This window comes from Rhipicephalus microplus, chromosome X, assembly GCF_043290135.1.
Source record: "Rhipicephalus microplus isolate Deutch F79 chromosome X, USDA_Rmic, whole genome shotgun sequence".
In the NCBI taxonomy this organism is placed as follows: Eukaryota; Metazoa; Arthropoda; class Arachnida; order Ixodida; family Ixodidae; genus Rhipicephalus; species Rhipicephalus microplus.
In genome coordinates, this window is record NC_134710.1 from 214,567,824 (window position 1) to 214,586,506 (window position 18,683).

The window sequence follows — 18,683 nt, forward strand, 5'->3', positions numbered from 1 at the left end:
CTCATAGGGTCTAGTTCCTACAGTATACGAGCTTACCTCAGTTTGAAAATAGTTGCCTTACCATTTGAAAACTATTTGAATAGCATTAGATTTATATTCATATTCGAATTGGTATTATCCCTATTTGATTCATAGTATTCGACTCGGTTCTACATTTCACTATTCACACTCCCTTAAATTTAGGCAGCCAATTCAAAGTGATGCTAGAACTGGTCACAATTAACGATGCTAGCATTAATAACATAATATGTTAGAGCATGTACCATTCAATTTTAGCCTTACCAGACACAAAGTTACAAGTTAGAGTAAAAAAGTGACAAGCAAAAGTCTGCAGTCAGGGGTTCTTTAAACTTTATGCGAATGCAGCAAATCAAAAGTGCAAAATCTATGAGGTTCTGCCAGAGCCTTACATATACACACAAATAAAAAGATGTCACAAAATCTTAAGCCAGTTTCAAGTCCCCGCTAGGAATCTCAAGAACAAGTAAGAACTTGAACAAGTACACCAGAACTCCTTAGGCCTAAAGTAAAAAGTGCACCAACAGAAATTTTTAAAAATAATAAAACAAAAACTCACACTCATGTTATATGTGCTGAAATTCAGAATCACATTAAACAGTGCCATTTTGCAGCAGGCGACACAAAGGCTGCGAAGGCATCGCTGCTGTGCTCTGAATAATTGATTGCAACTGAAACAAAATATGTGCATTAAAATATAGAAAAAAGTAAAAATAACATTAAATGCCAAATAATATCGTCAATGTAAATGTGCATAGAGATAAAAATAAGGACAGAAGGCATGGGCAGTAAAAGTAATAATTATTAAGGCTAAGATTATGAAAACTACCAAAAGTTTATGCAGAACTCTTTCATCCATAATCTTCTTTAGCTCAAACTGGTGGTAGCTGTGCCATGCACTAAGAGTCAAGTTCCATTCTCAACACAATTCTGTATAAATATTTCTGCATATATAAAAGAAATTGTGTTTTGATACAAGTTCAGGCAAGCCCCACAATAAAACTTGCTCTAGTTATCATCCTTATATCTTTAGGTATGGCCTTTAGCCTTCCAGTTGAAAAAAAAAAGTGGTAGAATGATTTTCTGGCGGTTCTAGCCAAATGGCAGTATAATCTGGCTACCATTTACACAAAAAGCTTAATACCCTATAAAAAAAGTATGAGAAAATGTTTCTAACATTCTTAAAATGGTTTACTGCCATAGTAGAGGGAAACATTTGCCAAAAAATTTAAATGCCCATGAAGTTCTGTTCAGCATCATGCTTATCATTAGTATAATAGCGAGGTGGCTACTGTATCCATGAGCTTAACGTCATGTGCAAATTGGGAGTTGTATAATTGTAAATAGAAAGGGAATAGTAAAAAAGGAAGCTTTAACAGTGTAAATAATGCCTACAATAACATATGAGTGCTGATATCTTCAAGAGGTACAAATACCATGGCTGTCTACTTGAGCTACTGCTTGAGCATGAGTAAAGCTGCATAAAAGCATAGATCATAAAAAGAGCGTTTGCTTTTTAGCAATGACTAACAACTTCACTTTATTTGCTTACATGCACATATAGTTGATTGATTGATAAGTGGGGTTTAACGTCCCAAAACCACCATATGATTATGAGAGAGGCCGTAGTGGAGGGCTCCAGAAATTTCGACCACCTGGGGTTCTTTAACGTGCACCCAAATCTGAGCACACGGGCCTACAACATTTCCGCCTTCATCGGAAATGCAGCCGTCGCAGCCGGGATTCGATCCCGTGACCTGCGGGTCAGCAGCTGAGTATCTTGGCCACTAGACCACCGCGGCGGGGCACATGCACATATAGTATCACAACACAAATAAAGTGAAAAAGTAAAAACACAGAAGAATGCAAACTGAATATAGAATATATTTCAAGTAAAAAATAAATAATAGATTATCAGACTCTGCACAGGAAGTGTCATTCCTTTTCAAACATGGTGGTGATGGACAGTGTAGTTCAGCATTTGTCACCCATTGACAGGATCGGAGTGTCGATATTGCACTTTAGTTAGCTGCATCTATGAGCATGAAAATCAGACAAATTTAATAAAAATTCGGCAGATTCCACGTACCTCAGAATCAACGTTATGCGAAGCATGCAGAGGAAAGGTGACCGTGTTGCAACTTTTTTATTGAGCGACACGTAATGAAATGACGCTAAATATATGTACAAGTGTTGTGCGCACAGACATATGTTCAAGAGTTGCAGATGTTCATACAACCAATTGTTTGCACTTGCGCAACGATGCCAACTGGAACATGCACATTAGCAACACCGGAAGCTGATATGGAACGCTTATGCTCCCGAAGATGCTCGCCCTGGACACTGCTACATAAATCAACTTCAGCGCATGGCACCTAACCAAAATTTACGTTAACCTGACGTGACGGCCGTATCAAAGAAGTGCATATGTAATGTTTAGAAAATTGGGTAGGTAGCACTGCAACCACTATTGAGGTTTCACGAAGATTAGCGTCTATTTTAGCAGTACTTCCGAGACCTGTCGTAGCTCTGTGTTAGAATGCTTGACTACCGCGCAGAATGCTTGGGTTCAATTCCTGCTGGGACCCTGAAATTTATTATTTGCATTCGTCGGGGGGTCAACGCTGCCCATGTCAGGTTTTTCTTAACACTGCGATTTATTCTATGCCTTCGTTGGATCGACGCTACCGATGTCGGGTATTCCTTAACACTGACGCGTTAATATTGCCCCTGTGGGTTCTCGTCGTTCCTGGGTAGATACTAAGTGTCAGTCACATGTGGCACATACTCGCATACCAGGGGCGCATAACCGCCCGTAGGTATGTGCCACTGTCTGGTGGGAAGTGTTTGACAACGTATCCGACGGGATTATGACATTATTCATGTCTTCACCAGCCCGTTATATTCGTCAAACCATCTTACTCTTCCATGCTAATTTTGGTTCACTTGCCCCCCGCCCGCCCATTTGTAGCACAAAACCATGAGGACTTCAGAAAAATCCACATGGATTACACGACACGTGTATTGTCATTCACAGCGAATGAATTAAAAGTGAATGTCATTGCGATCTTGCATTCTGGGTCTACACGGCTGTGTGAAATGACGTTCTCAGTTGATGTCAATGTTTGCCGGCAGGCTGCTGTGATACCAAGAAGTTACAAATTGTGAATTTAATTTGCATAACATTAACTAGCTAGTTCAAATTATACTGATTGTGATAAAACAGCATCTATAGAAATAAGTCTTCATACATATCCAAAACAATACTAACTTAAAGCCACTCACAACTTGCAGTCGGCAATATTTGTAACCGTGACAGCATTCATAAATTTGTGACCATGATGAATGATCATCAGTGCAAACGAATGTTAATTGCTCTCCAGTGGCTTTGAGTGAACCATCAGAACCGACTGAAGCACCTCAAGCTTGCTATTGAAAAAAGATCACAGGCGATAAGAAATTTGGAGCTGCGCCTATGCACCGATTTGTTTCGTTTGGCTGCTCTTTGGGCTTCGACTTCATCAGCAATTAACAGAGTACTGTGGTGCTTCCCAAGAAAGAGAAATTTGTTTGAATACACTCTCCCTAAACTGGTGTCCAACGCGCGAGTGCGTATTCAGCTACTAGCGGATGTACACGTACATGCTGCACCAAAACAACAGCGAGCATGTATAAACATGGCTGACAGGAGGCGCTTCAGCTTCAAGTTAGAGCCTGGGAGAGAGAATATATATAGCTGCATAAATTGTTTCTATTATGATGTTGCCTGCTTAAAAGTTACCAAAAAGTTAACAACACCCTAATAAACATCTCAACATCGTTTGCACTTGCTTTAGAATGTCGATTTTGTAATTTCTTGTGAAGTGCCTGTTGACGAGAGTACAAATGTCATGCTTCCATAAGTTCAGTGAACACATTCGGCGGGTGAATGTCATTAGGTGTGAATGTCACTCACACTGCCCATGTGGCAGCAGCAAATATGACATTATTGCCTAATGTCATTCACAGTGAATGACATTACAGGTGCTTTAGTTTAGGTCATCTTAGTATCTGTAACACATATATAAAATGCAACTTGTAGGAAGTACATACACTTGAGTTATGATGCATACTGTTACGTCAAACTTCCAGCTATATAGAAAAATGCTTGAGCAGCCCAATAATGTCAAAGGAATCCAAATAAAAAAAACCATTGCATGAAATGCTACTTCATCTAAAACAAGTTACATTAGCTCCCATGAGGCTCTGCCAGAGGTTCAGATCAGCATATTTGAAGGAGGCAACCCTGCTACATAACAAGCAAATGATAATTCTTTGGCATAATCATTTATGCCAATGTTCACAATAAAGGAAAGCTGCAAAGGCTGGCCACAAACAGAAACAGTAATTGTGAATGCGGTTGAAGTGCCCATGCAAGTTGGCCAATAACATTTCCCTGGAGTCGCAAGTACCACCTTCACACATGATGTAGCTGATAATACTTTTGTGCAACTTTTTTTGCAAACAAATTGAAGATACTGAAATTTTCAAAATCTAAGAGAAACACATAAGGTACGGCGACTACGATCTGCCCAGCCACAGAAAGTGTCACTTCATTAATCGCTTAAGAGTGTATAAAGCAATAATTTCAATCATGTAAATAATTTTTAGATAATTAAAGTATGAGTGTGAATGGAATCGAATATTTTTCTAATAATTTTTGAATATTCTTAGAATATTTTTCAAATACTTTGAAGTGAAATTGTTGGAAAAAAAAGTTAGAGAGGATTCCTAAGCATATTCTTATGAGATAGCAACCTTAAAGTGTTTCTATGATGATGATACACTCACAGAGTGGTGTTTCATACTTGTCTTATCAAGAAAAAGGCAATGCAGAAGCTGAATCCTACTTATGTACATGATTTGATGCAACCAAAAAGTTACTGACAACACTTTACGGGTCAAAAGCAAAAATGCTATTTTCTCAGCCTCTTCTCCTCTTTCAACTTAAATGAAAGCCCACCTGATGTGGTGGACAAGGTGTGCTTTCGAGTCCGGAGCTCCAAATCGGCCTTCTAGACATCAATATAGAAGAGCTTCTGAAATTTCGAATGCCAAAAATTTTCAGCCTCCAATATTTGAGACTTTCTGCCCAAATTTCAAGTCTAAAACAGCATTGAGTCAACCCCTACCTTTGTCTCATCCATCATCTCTATGTTGAAACCTGTATTTTTTTTAGTCAATACATTTGCGTCAATAACAGAGACTTTGATGGTAACTTTGCCACAATACGATATGTGATGAGGTGGAGCATATTAAAAATCTGAAGGGGCCACTGTCAATTAGTTGTTCACTGTATTTGTTTTCGGGAAGTTTGAATAGTTCGAATAGTAATACTCCAGTGCAAATCGAATTGAATAAGAAATACTACTGAAAAAATATTCAAAATTATAAGTATTCACTGACCCCTAAATTAAGGGCTTATATTTAAAACTGGTTAGGCAGACAGTTCAGCCAGAAAACACTTACCTTGTTAAGAGCTTCAAGCTCAGATTTGAAGGTCGATTCTCTGAGAGCATAGTGTTCTGCATCTCGCCGTAAACTCAAGATATCCACATTTCCCTGGATGTAGCGAACTTGGCCCTTATTCACCTAAGTGTACATTTTGAAAACGCTACTCATGAACAAAGCAGAAAACTGTGAACTAGATACCTGAAGCCAAAAATAACGAGTCTTAAAGACAACTTTAACGAGAACTAACAGACAATCAGACCAATGAAAGTATAGGGAATGCTATTTACAGCAATTGTGATATAAATGTGAAATTTCCCTTATTTTGTTGAAGTTTCATTACTAATTGGCCTATCATGTATAAAAGTAATTATAGATGCTATGCATGGGTAAGTATTTGAGCACTTCAAATATTCAAAGGAATATTACAGCACTCAAATATACTTTGACATAAATTGAAGTTTTTTGAAAGATCGAAGTATTCAAAACAAATGAATACAGGGCTACCACATCTACAGGGCTGTCCACATCTAAGGTTAATACCTTATTAGTATTCAAGGCCTCATAGAAGCTTATGCTTCACAGAGAATTCTGGAAATCATTATTGTGTTTATCGACACTATGACTGGACATCATAGAGTGGAGATTTTTCTATGAAGAAGCACAAGTGTTTTAGTTTTAACAACTAGAATACCAATAATGTGTTCACCTTAGATGTCAACCATGTACATTTGACTCCATGTAATACACTGAAAAGGTGATTTCATTGCACGTGGGTCTGCCATGAAAGCACATAGCCAGAGGGCAATCGCCCTGTATCAAAGGAAGATTTCAAGGTTAAGGCACATAATACCTGCACCTAGATAACTTTTTTTTTTTTTCATTTTAAAAGCATGTCATATGGTCTTATAAGTGCTAAGTATAGCAAATTTTAAAACTTAATGTACTTTACCAATTATAACTTTCACCCTACTATTATTTAAAACTTGCCACTACTCAAAGCTGCTTCCACTTAACTTTAAACCCAATAAAGTGACATTCACACCAACCTAAAGCTAATTCTCAAAAGCGTGAGCAAGTTAGTTTGGTCAGAGTAAAAATGATAATATTTCTTTATATTGTGTACTATATAAAATTCAAACTATTTAATTTTAAATTATTCAACCAAGCCATTACTCGCTTTTAATTAGAATTCAGTATTTACCCTTTCTTAGACAAAACCAATTGCATCACTTGCAGAAATCACTTTATAGAATTGGAAAAATTGCAGCTACACAGAGAAAAAGCATACAAGTTCATCACGCCCTAAGCTGGTGCATTTTAAATTTTGTTACGTTCTATGAAAATATTAAATCTTCTCTACTTTATTTCTCTAAATCTAAATAAATGACCCTTCAAATAACAATAAAACCAGTTTAGTTGCATTCCAGTCACTTGCCTGCTCCTTCATCTCAGATAATTCTGTCTGAAGTTCCACTTCCCTAAAGCGTGCCTGCTCAGCCACTTCAGCCAACTGTAAGCGCTGAGATTCCACAACTGCTTCACTGCATCAGCCAGGAAAATCACAGGCCATGGTGCAGGTACAAAAAAAAAAAAAACAACAGTAAGAAATACTTATTATCCCTATACTCTCTTTTTCCTACAATTTATCTTAAAAGTAGCTTGAGCTGTTATCACTAGCGGATACTTGCAGGAATTTTAATATAATGCAGAAACTGAGACAAAGTGAGCTTGATATCATGATGATCAACAAGGATCAAATTGAGTAATTAAATAAAGCTAAGTTTGGCTATTTTAAAAACAAACCAATATTGTCACAAAGTTTGCACTTACAGTTTCTCAATTTCTTCTTTTGCTTCCCTGACAAGGCTGACAACATATGGGGGCGCATGGACTAAATCAGAAGCTCCCATTTTCCTGAAAAGTTTTCAAAAAGTGTTGTAGCCGCTATAAGCACTATACGGCAGGGAAGTTCCTACTGATGGTCTAAGCATGCAATTTTGGCAGATACTTAAGGACAGGTATCAATTATCTGGTGAGCCACACTTTGAAATTTTCAATCTATAAGTCTCTTAAGTTCTGAAACACATAATTATTTTATTTTTTCAACAGTAGCTTGAATATTTCCTTACCCATATATGTACTTGAATCAACATAATCAGATTTTTACTTACTTCGGCAAAGATGCAGCTGTAAATGAAGATTCATTTCCAAATAGACGAGGCTTCTGAATGGGACGGCGTAAACCCTGAAGGAAGGGAAAAAAGAACAAAATTGCACAATGAGAGCTAAGGCAGTTGTAAATCTACCACATTGGCCTAAAGCATGCAAATTGAATGAAAATAAATGCATGTGCAAGTTAGCGTATTATGTTGTTTTTCTGACAATGATTAGGCATTCAGCAAAGAAAAAGAGATCCAAATGTACATTGATGCCTTCAATGATGGCAGTAATGTATGTCATAATCTGGTGGCGTATTCTCCCACATTTTCTTTTCGCGCGTTGTCTCGTTTATCAAGCGTAATCTTGCAGTAAGAGTGGTGATTTTAGAATTGTGAAATTGTGCTTTACTAAAACACGAAAAATAGTTGTTCTCTTTAGTGTAATTTTAAACAGAAGCTAAGCTAAAGTAGCAACTTTGCTCTGAACTGTATAATGCCCTGTTTATTGTACCTGCAAAATGCTGATATGCCATATACGCTACAATAAAAAATGTGCATATATAAGCAAACTTCGAAAGAAAAAGTAATTACTTATTTTGTAATTAAAGACGTGCGTACAACTTTCAAGTGCCTACATCCATTTGCAATCATATGTATGCTAGTAGTACATAAATTCATTATCACTAGATAAAGTAAAGACAAATGTTTAGCCATACTTGTTGTCACTCTTTTGATATATAGCCAAACACATAGCTAATGCAATTAAGAATCAAGGCTTAGCATCTATCATGACAGAAGAATACCTTAGTTGTCCCATATACTATTGCACACAGGTTGAAAGTGTTTCACTCTTCTATATTGCATAAATAACAAGATGTAATTAAAGATGCCAATGACTCACAGAGTTTACCCGAGGCTGCACCTTAGAATAAGTGCTTTGAAATTGGGTAGCTGTAGAAATAAGCTGCCTGCTGACTTGGAGCTGAAAACAAAAAAGTGAGACATTATAAAATGAAGACTCACCTACGCTTCTGTCACCACAAACACAGTGAATCAAGTTTTTTACTACTTCATTTAAATTAAATATATTGTAACGCGGACTGAAAGAGCACACAATAATCTACGCACACAATAATCCAGCGGCGGCCGGTGGTAGACTTGGAGAAAGGGCTCAGTAAATCTATGCCGACTTTTTCGAATGCTGATGTCGGTGGCTTAACTGGCTGCAGTGGGCCGGCCAATGGTGTGGTAGATTGTTTGTGGCGTTGGCAGACATCACAACTTGTGACGTAGTGCTTGGTGGTCTTCCATCTCCGACTGTGGATGCTGATGATGATGATTTCGACAACTACCTGGCCGCAATCTCATACAACTTCCCAAATTTGGACGCCTTCCGTCACGAGCAACAGCGTGACCCTTCGCTAAAACCAATGATTGATGTGGCTCGTAGCTCTAAAAGCGGCACGCCATTCGTGATTCATGACGCCCTACTATACCGCAAGAATTACTCCAGCCATAGTTCCACACTACTCCTCGTCGTGCCAGAATGCCTGCATCTTGCGGTATTCCAAGCCATGCACGATGAAATCAAGTCTGGGCACCTTGGATTTGCCCGAACGCTTCACCGTATCCGACAACGTTTTTACTGGCCTCGGCTCTGGAAGACCACCAAGCACTACTTCGCAAGTTGTGATGTCTGCCAACGCCACAAACAACCTACCACACCATTGGCGGGCCCACTGCAGCCGGTTAAGCCACCGACATCACCATTCGAAAAAGTCGGCATAGATTTACTGGGCCCTTTCCCCAAGTCTACCACCGGCCGCCGCTGGATTATTGTGTGCGTAGATTACCTGATGCGGTATAGTGAAACGATGGTGGTTGCTTCAGCCACATCATCTGATGTGTCATGGTTTCTTCTACACTCGATCATACTCCATCACAGGGCGCCTCGTGTGGTGATAAGTGATCGCGGCTGGCAGTTTACCGCTGACGTTGTCGAAGAGTTGCTACGGCTTTGTGGGTGTCAGTGTCGCCATTCCATGCCATACCACCCTCGAACCAACGGCCTCACTGAGCGCACCAATCGTACCATCATCAACATGCTTTCAATGTACGTCGCAGCGGATCACAAGAACTGGGATGCCGTATTACCTTTTGTTACATACGCCTTTAATACCGCGAAACACGAAGTCACGGATTATACGCCTTTCTTTCTTTTCTATGCTCGTCATCCCCAAAGTTTCCTTGACAGCATACTTCCTTTTTCGACGAACGAAAATACCAGTGTCGCGCAGAGTTTGTGTCGTGCCGAAGAAACTCGTCGACTTGCTCGGCTCCGAACTCTTTCCGCCCACGCTCGCGCGAAAGACCGTTACGATGCAAAACACCCGCCCGTGACTTTCGCTACAGGTGATTTGGTCTGGCTTTGGACGCCTGTTCGAAAGAAAGGACTTTGCCAGAAGTTTGTTTCTAAGTACTCAGGACCATTCGTCATTACTCAGTGCCTAAGTGACATCACTTACGTTGTTGCGAAAGTGACAGCTCAGAGCCGGCGTTCGCGCAAGACGCAAATTGTGCACATTGCCCGATTAAAGCCCTACAACAACCGATCGCTTCTGCTCGCTCGGTGAGCTTCGTCTGGCCCGGAGGAAAACATAACGCGGACTGAAAGAGCAAGGAAGAAGAAGAGATCGGACGCTCTCGAGCGATGGTGATTCGGCAGTGACAATAGAGCGCTGACATTTTTCGGTGTAAATAAACCCATCACATCCGTAACAATATTAATTAAGCTAGATATTATAAAGCATATCTCATCTTTTAATCAGATCTTTTATTACAGAATTATACTTCGCATGTTGGTAATTACTAGTACTGTCCACACATAAAATTAGCAGTAAGCCTTCAAGTTTTAGTAAACGCAAATTACTGAATATATCCCTAAAATATGAAGGCATTTTGAGCCAACATACATTTTTCTGAATTATCTTCTAGAAGATTAGTAAGAGTCGCAAAGAAGCTCATTGCTGGCATAGTTACTTCTATAAATTTTTTTTTAAATATTTCCCGGCCACAATTGATTAGCCCTATCAAAGCACATTCATTATTAACAAACTTCTAAATCTATTAATGTGCTCGGAAACAAAATTTTCTGCCACACATAAACAGATAAGCAAACATCTTCGGAATGAAAGCATTGTTACACAGTAAACAATAAAAATTTGCATTTACATTGGTTACAGTCCGTATGCATAGTTTGTTTTTTATCTTTTTTTGTTTCATCTGCATAACTGTACAAAGCCAACCATATGCAGACAAACAGTCGACTCCTACTACATAATTTTAGTTCAGTAGAAAGTCTTGGCAAGAAACCATATGGTAAGAAAACACATACAATTTGAATGTGATGACATGCCATATTGATGAATTTCTCGTTCACCAGTGCAATTTCATGCGAGCAGCAGTTACCAGAAGCCTAAAAGTACAAGGAATTTCACAGACAGTGCTAGACAAAAACTATTAGGAACGTTCTGAAATGACTTGAATGATTTCTAGTCATCCTGCTATATCATGAAACATTAAATAAACCTTTATGACAATAGGTTTTAAGACAAATCCACTTCAAGTGTATATTGAATATACTTGCCTTCCACCATGAGCACTTTCTCTATCCTATATGATTTACTAGTTTAATATATCTCGAAATTCTCCGTAAAAATTGAAGCCAGTTCATTTAGATAACTGTTTTAAGCAAAATATAATTCACAAATAGCATAAATATTACCACCCAAGAAGTGGGAAAAAAATTATTGAAACAACATTATAATTATGATAGGCACATCCTGTCCCCATCCTGTAAATACATCTTTATATGCAGCACAAAGACCTTATGCCACTCTCTATGTAAATATGTGTAGCAAGTGCTCATGTACAAACATTCCTTGTTGCATACACATGCCTCGAAAAAACAGAGTGACAGACTAATTGAATTACATTATTGTGTGGCACGAGACGGGCGCACAAAACAAGTCTGTCTCCTCTGTCTTACAAGCCCTGTTTGCTCTACACATTCTGTAATGCATCTTAAAGTTTCAATCCAATAGTAATTAGCCAGCTTCTTTTAGAAATCACATAACTTGCAAGTGCATGCAACACTCGCCATAGTATACAGTACAAAGTGATGTCTTTATGTTAAATTGTTACACTTGCAATAGGATGGAAATCCCACGAGGAGCTATGGTCAAGTGATCAAGTATGTGCCATGGGAATGAATCGACTGAAGTTTGAATCTCACTGTGGGATGCTGCTTTAACATCAGGTATGATTATACAGTTTTGTAGGTCGTCATAGCCATTTTTATGGTATGCATCAATTGCAATTATCAAGCTGACCTGGAAACAGAAAGGTGTACAAATAGTTCTGATTAACTTATTCAGGAAGCTTTTTATATATCACTAATGTGGCATTTATGTAGCAACAGGATCTTTTCAAGAACGATACAGCTGAAACAAAAGTTAAACTTCCTTAAAGGGCCCCTGCAACACTTTTCCAACTAATCATTGAATGGTTTCACTCAAGGAGTTTACTGCCTCACTAATTGACTGCTGAAAAACATATTTTAGAATATAGGAATTACGAGCCAAGTTACAAGAATTTGTCGCACACTTCAAGTGCTTTCTCTCTCCTTTTGTACCAGCGAGTGCGCTTAAAGTTATGCAGGAGGGGAGATGACCAGAAGGCAAGAAGATACACAAGTTCAGCAGTTCGCATCGTCACCTTTAGCACTTTTTAAATTTTTCTTTGAACACGCAGCTTACATTCAGAGTGATCCCAAGTGAGAGCACGAGCACATCCTGGCGTCCCACGGTGGTGGCCGCGGTAACTGTGCAGCTCATGATGCTCAAATTAACCAATTGCTGTGGACTTTGGGTTTGTGGCTCGGTCATTTGGGCTTATGGCATCTTTTGTCAAGAGAAAAGTGAGCGATTTCTAGCCGACTTTGAAAATTAACAGCATATTCCAGGCTGTGTGCTGAGCTATAATGTTTCACATATTCTCAGGAGCCTTGATTGCTGGTTGGCAGAAATTTCTGACCATGCTGAAAAAACGTTGCAGGACTCTTTTAAGATGTCTCACTTATCCTTTATGAACATAGATATTTTAGGCATTCACTAGCATTTTCTTGTGTTTCACAGGTGTAATTATGTACCGCTAAAAACCATGCTCACCTTGCCCTTTAGTTGCATGTTTTGTTTCTCAAGAACCCTAACTTTGTTGTCCAAGTCTTCAACTTTCTGCTCCATTTCTACCATCTGACGTCGGGGCCCTGTTGAAACAGCAGAAAAGGAAAATTTTCAAGTTATCATACTAAATGTCACTTAGTTCATTGATATGGACAATTGTGCATACTCTCTAAGCTTAATTCATAATGTTTGACTGCTTCCCATAAAGCTATTTATGTGGAAAAACTACATGAAAAGAATAAACTGAAGTGGTTGCACAGTAGCAGGATAAGCTCTTAGTGGACTAAGCTTTTCATATCTCAAGCTTTTCTATGAGCTAAAGGGAGTGGAAGCATGAACAACATCTTTCGTGTCACTGTACAAGCTACATAAACAGTAACATGCCCCTCTGAGGGGGCTATTCACGCCCTTTTTGGTATCTTCTTTGAAGCCCAGGAGAGTTAGGAATACCCTTCTCTTCATAGTCCAACTTTACGAAGTGTGAAACAAAGACTGCAATGTACAAACATTTTAAATTGCAAATCCCACTTGGTGTCAAAATAAAAGATCAATGCTTGAGAATGACTAAAATGTCAATATTATCAATGGCAGGGCTCTACTAATCGAGATATTAAGGTAAACTTAAGACACTACATGCATCACAAATAGGACATTTTCAAATGGTCTCAATGATGTCAAGGGGCCTGAGTACAATTATAATAATCAAACCAGACGCGATAAAGAAAGAACCTCCCTTGCATTACAAAACATAATGAAATTCTGCCTGCCTATTTCTGTTTGATTCATGAAAAAAAGAACTGCTTGGAGTTGCTATAGAGAATGACGCAGTAAATACGGGCAACACTGGGCCTGGCAACTACGTCAGGAGGCCCATTTTCAGGCAGGTGATTTCAAGTGCGTTAATGCCGTGCAGACCGCTAAAACATGATTTTATGACAAAATAAGCATTTTGTTGGCACGAAAGTAGCCCCACACAATTTCTATATAGCTATTTCAGCAATCAATGTTAAATTTATGTTTGCTTAGGGTACCTTTAAGTCATGCATAGTGTGGCCTAAAAACATTGAGCAAAGGTTATACATGACTTTCTGGCATGTCAGCAATATTGCACTCTCAGTCCTTTGCCTTAAAGAAAGCACAGCCACCTATTAGAGACAGCTGCTCAAGATACCTAAAGCAGTGCAATTACAAAGCACAGATGCAAAAAAAAAAAAACTATTTATTTGCCACAATTTTATTTAGTTTCTGATATCACAGTTGACACACCCGTGAATTTATGAGTGCCAGTACAGATGCTCCAAGTGCAATAAATATGAAAGTATAATGACTGCTTTTTACCACAGAGCTTCCAGATCAGAGTAGTGTGATCTAAAAACTTTAAAATACACCAGGCCTGTAGCCAAGGGAAAGCCCTAGCCCCCCCACCCCCCCTCAAAAAAAATTCAGATTAAGCAGGACGTTTTGTCAAGAATAAATAGTGAAAATAGGAGCTTTTCAAAGCCTTGAACAAGTGCTCCCCTGCCCCCAATTCCCTCCCAAAAATTTCCTGGCTACAGGCCTGAAGCACATATAAACCTTCAAATATAGGTAAGTGAAGTGAAAAACCATGATGTGAGCACAAGTTCGTAAGCTACAATTTCCTATAAAAGAATTCTAGTGATGGTGACAGTGCCATTCCTTTCACGAATTAGCAACAAAAATTGGTAATAGATGGCACTCTACTGATTATACTGTTTCGTCACTGCTCGCAAAAGTATTGAAATTCTGGATCTATTTAATTGCGTACACACGTGGAAATCTATTTACATGTTCCCTTTTATTTCAATAATTTTATGGCTCTTTGTTATTCATTTTGCTGCATTTTTCAATCATTTTACACAAAAATATGTGCTTCTCATAAAAGACCAAAATAAAAATATCTGCAATTCACATATCATTTAGCTGTGTAGTCACTAAAGATAATTTACAATTAAACTGTGAGCTGCATTAATAAAGAAGAGGCAACAAAAGCGACATGGTAGTCTGAAAATGAAGTGAAGTGAGACCACAAACAGAGGTACCTTTATTTCACATCAATGCCAAGTAATAATATATATATATATATATATATATATATATATATATATATTAATAAACACAGCTGCAGTCTCATCTTATCCTACTAGCAATGAAGTACTGATTTCTTTACAAGCATGCAAATTGACCTTTGGAAATTAAATCATACACATGTGGGTGGACTCAATTGGAATCAAGACCGTCAATGTAAACCAAGCAAAATAGCATTAAAAGATGAACGACGTCATATTCAAGGATATGCGCCGTATATGTAATATGCCGTAAAGCCAACTTACCCAGCTCACTTGCTGTGGCACCCTGCTTGATCTTTTCGTTAATAACTCTTGACAGCCGAGTAGCCAACCTACGGAATTCAAAATAAGTTGCAATGAAGTAAAGACGATGAAAAGAAAAAGGGGAATAAAGTTGCTCAAACAAACAATTTTCGAGAAAACGATTGATTCGAAGATATTCTCGCATTCATATAGAAGTGCACGTTCGCAGAACAAACGCCCTCACTTTTTTGCCTTTTCCTCCTGCTCTCGGGCATGCTTCTTGAGGTGAACGTTCTCATCTCGCAGTTGCAGGTAGTCATATTCCAATGAGCGCCGACCGAAAGCATCTCCATCCAGTCGCGCGGACCCTGCAGGCGGTGAGAAACGCTATTCCTGACCGAGCAGACAATGAGTTCATTGATCCGAGTGACCTCATGATTTTTCAAACAGCATATTTATCTGGCACACGCAACCGCTGTGGCGAATTGATGATGATTGAGCGATGATAGATTGAGCGAGATAGATTCCCAAGAGGACTAAAAGCGTTTATCGCTAGGCGCTCGATATAGTGACCGGTGTAACATCGCTGCTACCTGCGTCAGAGCTTCCTATTTCTGTAGAGCTAACAGGAGAGAACAAGAGGCGCAATAGCCGTAGACGGACGTCGTCATGCCATACGTACCCATCAGTCGATGATGCACCGTAAGCTTTTACCGTCAAACTCGTAGGTCTCATCCAGATGATGCACAGCAGCACTCTGAAAGATCAAACGCGATTCGGTGCATATCGAATGCAATAACATGGTTCAGCTGCAAAGCGACAAAATTATTTAAGTGGACGCGGGAGCAGCAGACGACCGCGCACCGCGAAAGTAATCAGCGCGCCGATTCAAACGAGATACTTCCTTCTCTTGTTCCGCGAAGTTACACCAGCCGAGTTACATGCATTTCATTGAAAATTATGACTATCATGCGCAGCCAAAAAAAGCGATACTCAGGACACTGTCGTTAGGAAAGCTGCTCACATCAAGGCTGCACCGCGTCGACTTTCAAGATTTTGTTTACAGAAATATGCAGTTATCGCCTAGCATCGTCTATCTAGACGGATTGGATTGACTTTTAAAACCTGATTTTCTATTCAAATAAAAAAATTAATTACAAGTAACAAAATTTAATTATTAGCAAATACTAATTATTCACATAATGTTGTTGTTTTATGTTTTTATATTGATATTTATAGTCGGCAAGTAGCACATTGCTAGTGCTGGTAGCACGTAGGGGTTCAATCATGGAGGAAAAAAAGGTAAGAGAGGGCATGCCCAGCCGGCGCAGGGTGTAAAAAATGTGGCGAAAATTACGTCACAGCGGCCATACTCACTGGGCACAATGGCGGTGTTTTGTTATTATTGATGTAGTGCGTTGCGGCACCATTCAGGTGCTCCAGCAGCGGTGTGCGCGTTTTCATGGGCCTCGCACCAAACCATGGCGTGACACCAAAACAAAGTCCGTGCAATTTTCAAATTTAGTGCCACAGTATTCTCCGTGAAGTCTCAGTGCACGTAAAGGTATTGGCAACCATTATTTTTATGACATGCGCAATCAAGGTCTAATTTTACAAGCAAGACATTTATTTTCACGAAAGCGGAAAACAACATAAAAAATAAACACGACATATGCATTAAGATCGGAGAGAACTGCAAGTTATACGCGACTCAGCTAAAGCAAGCGAATAAGGCAAGTAAAAAGAACAGTAAATATATGATGATACATTAGGCATACAAGCACACATATGACATTGAGATTCGATTGGCAAACATATATAGATACAGTCACAAACCAGTTCACAAAAAATTGCTTTCTGCATATGTGAAGCACAACCAGACAGTGACATCACAGTTGTTAATGGGAGATTTGTAACAATGTAAACAAGAACAAGACAATCTAAACTTCAAGAACTTCATTTTCTCTCTCTCTCTTTTGATTGGACGCATTTTCTCCAGCAACGAGAAAATGCGGTCTGGTCAGTGTAAATAATCTAATTATCTGATTTGTCCCTTCCAGTTTGTGGTGTCCACGGCCGACCATATTTAACCTCTTCACAGACAGGCAAGAGATAAGGTCTGTTGTGCTGTCACTTTTCAACTTGTTAAAACTGAAGCAACATGTGAATGCATCTTCCATAGCTTTGACCAGGTCTGTTAAGGACTCGGACGGGTGCAGAAGGCATGATTCTGCTGGAAGCAAGCAGGAATTCTCAGAGTGAAGCAGCAACCTGCTACATCTTTTGCACTTTGTTCTTTTCACCATCTTCCGGGCCAAATAGCCACTGACGTAATAAGTGATCCGGAGTCACTTTTGCGTCCAATGAGATCTATGTGGTCAGGAAGGGCTTCACAAATAACAAAAATTTCATGAACCTCATTGAGTTTCATGAAACTATTGTTATCGAATTCCGGCTGCATTTTTGATGGAAGCGAAAATGCTGTAGGCCCGTGTGCTCAGGATGTGGGTGCACGTTAAAGAACCCCAGGTGGTCGAAATTTCCGGAGCCCTCCAATACGGCGTCTATAATCACATGGTGGTATTGGGACGTTAAACCCCACACATCAATTATTCCTGGCTGATATAGCTACGCCTTTCCTCTGCACTTTCGATCAGCTCCACGTTTGGCCAAATATATTCGTAACTTTTACGCTCAGTTTTACGCTCTATAATATTCCTAGGTATTTCATGTGGAGACTTCGCTCGGTGAAGGCACGCAGTCAGCGGAATCTTGACATCTGTTTATATTCACTACAAGACAAAATTTACTTTTGTTTAACAGTGCAGCAATCACTCAGGGAGGTCATGATATGCGCGTTCTCAACTCTTACGACTACATAGCTCAATTTCCTGCAATATTCAGACTATAACAATCTCACATTACAAAGCTGCTATTCCCTTCACACAACTCATAAGAACACCAAGGCTATCTTAAATTAAAAAAAAACAAGGCATAGCCTAAATTATCATTTTTTACAGCCTTTCTAGTTGAAAGAGAGTGGTCACTTAGTAATGCCTTTAATCAGGCCGTGAAATGTGACATTTCCACAGCCTTATGAGATTCCCTAGATTCAACAAAAAAGACGCCAGATCTCTAAATGAGGTAAAAAATCTCTAGATCTTAGGATAAATCTCTATAGGGTTGGCATCACTGCAGCTTACGGAACACAGTCAGATTATACGAGTTGCGAAACTACAAAATACACGTCCAAGTCACAGAAAAAAATTGTTAAACATCGCTGCTTGAGCTGGCCCATAAATACACACAACGCGCAGCTTGAAGGATGATAGGACAAAGCCATTGCGTCCAATACAGCCATGGAATACATGGTGATCGCGTGTTTAGAAAAGAACTGGTGACCGATTTAGAGTACTTGGTACTCTACTATGGGAGAGCAC

At 39.2% G+C, this 18,683-nt stretch overlaps 2 protein-coding genes across 15 annotated transcripts in view; one reads left to right on the forward strand and one right to left on the reverse strand.

The window, feature by feature from the left end:
* LOC119187365 (protein fantom) overlaps window positions 1–16,318 on the reverse strand; it is an 87,010-nt gene extending 70,692 nt beyond the window's left edge. For 10 of the 14 annotated variants that reach the window (XM_075878580.1, XM_075878582.1, XM_075878588.1 and 7 more), the window contains exons 1-9: window positions 15,926–16,318; window positions 15,488–15,611; window positions 15,265–15,332; window positions 12,899–12,996; window positions 8,572–8,652; window positions 7,683–7,756; window positions 7,342–7,425; window positions 6,947–7,052; window positions 5,527–5,649 (exon numbers count right to left, since the gene is read on the reverse strand). In XM_075878580.1, the coding sequence (XP_075734695.1) occupies window positions 5,527–5,649; window positions 6,947–7,052; window positions 7,342–7,425; window positions 7,683–7,756; window positions 8,572–8,652; window positions 12,899–12,996; window positions 15,265–15,332; window positions 15,488–15,611; window positions 15,926–15,929 (762 nt within the window). In that variant the 5' untranslated portion in view covers window positions 15,930–16,318. Of the gene's footprint in view, window positions 1–577; window positions 690–5,526; window positions 5,650–6,946; window positions 7,053–7,341; window positions 7,426–7,682; window positions 7,757–8,571; window positions 8,653–8,798; window positions 8,931–12,898; window positions 12,997–15,264; window positions 15,333–15,487; window positions 15,612–15,925 lie in introns of those variants that run through there. The other 4 variants (XM_075878578.1, XM_075878583.1, XM_075878589.1 and 1 more) reach the window with 4 other exon arrangements.
* Window positions 16,319–16,610: 292 nt separating this feature from the next.
* Window positions 16,611–18,683, forward strand: part of LOC119187366 (ribosome biogenesis protein bop1-B) — a 116,346-nt gene continuing 114,273 nt past the window's right edge. Inside the window, exons 1-2 of the mRNA XM_075878593.1 lie at window positions 16,611–16,807; window positions 17,304–17,360. The gene's annotated coding sequence lies outside the window, so the exon portion shown is untranslated. The remainder of the gene's footprint in view (window positions 16,808–17,303; window positions 17,361–18,683) is intronic.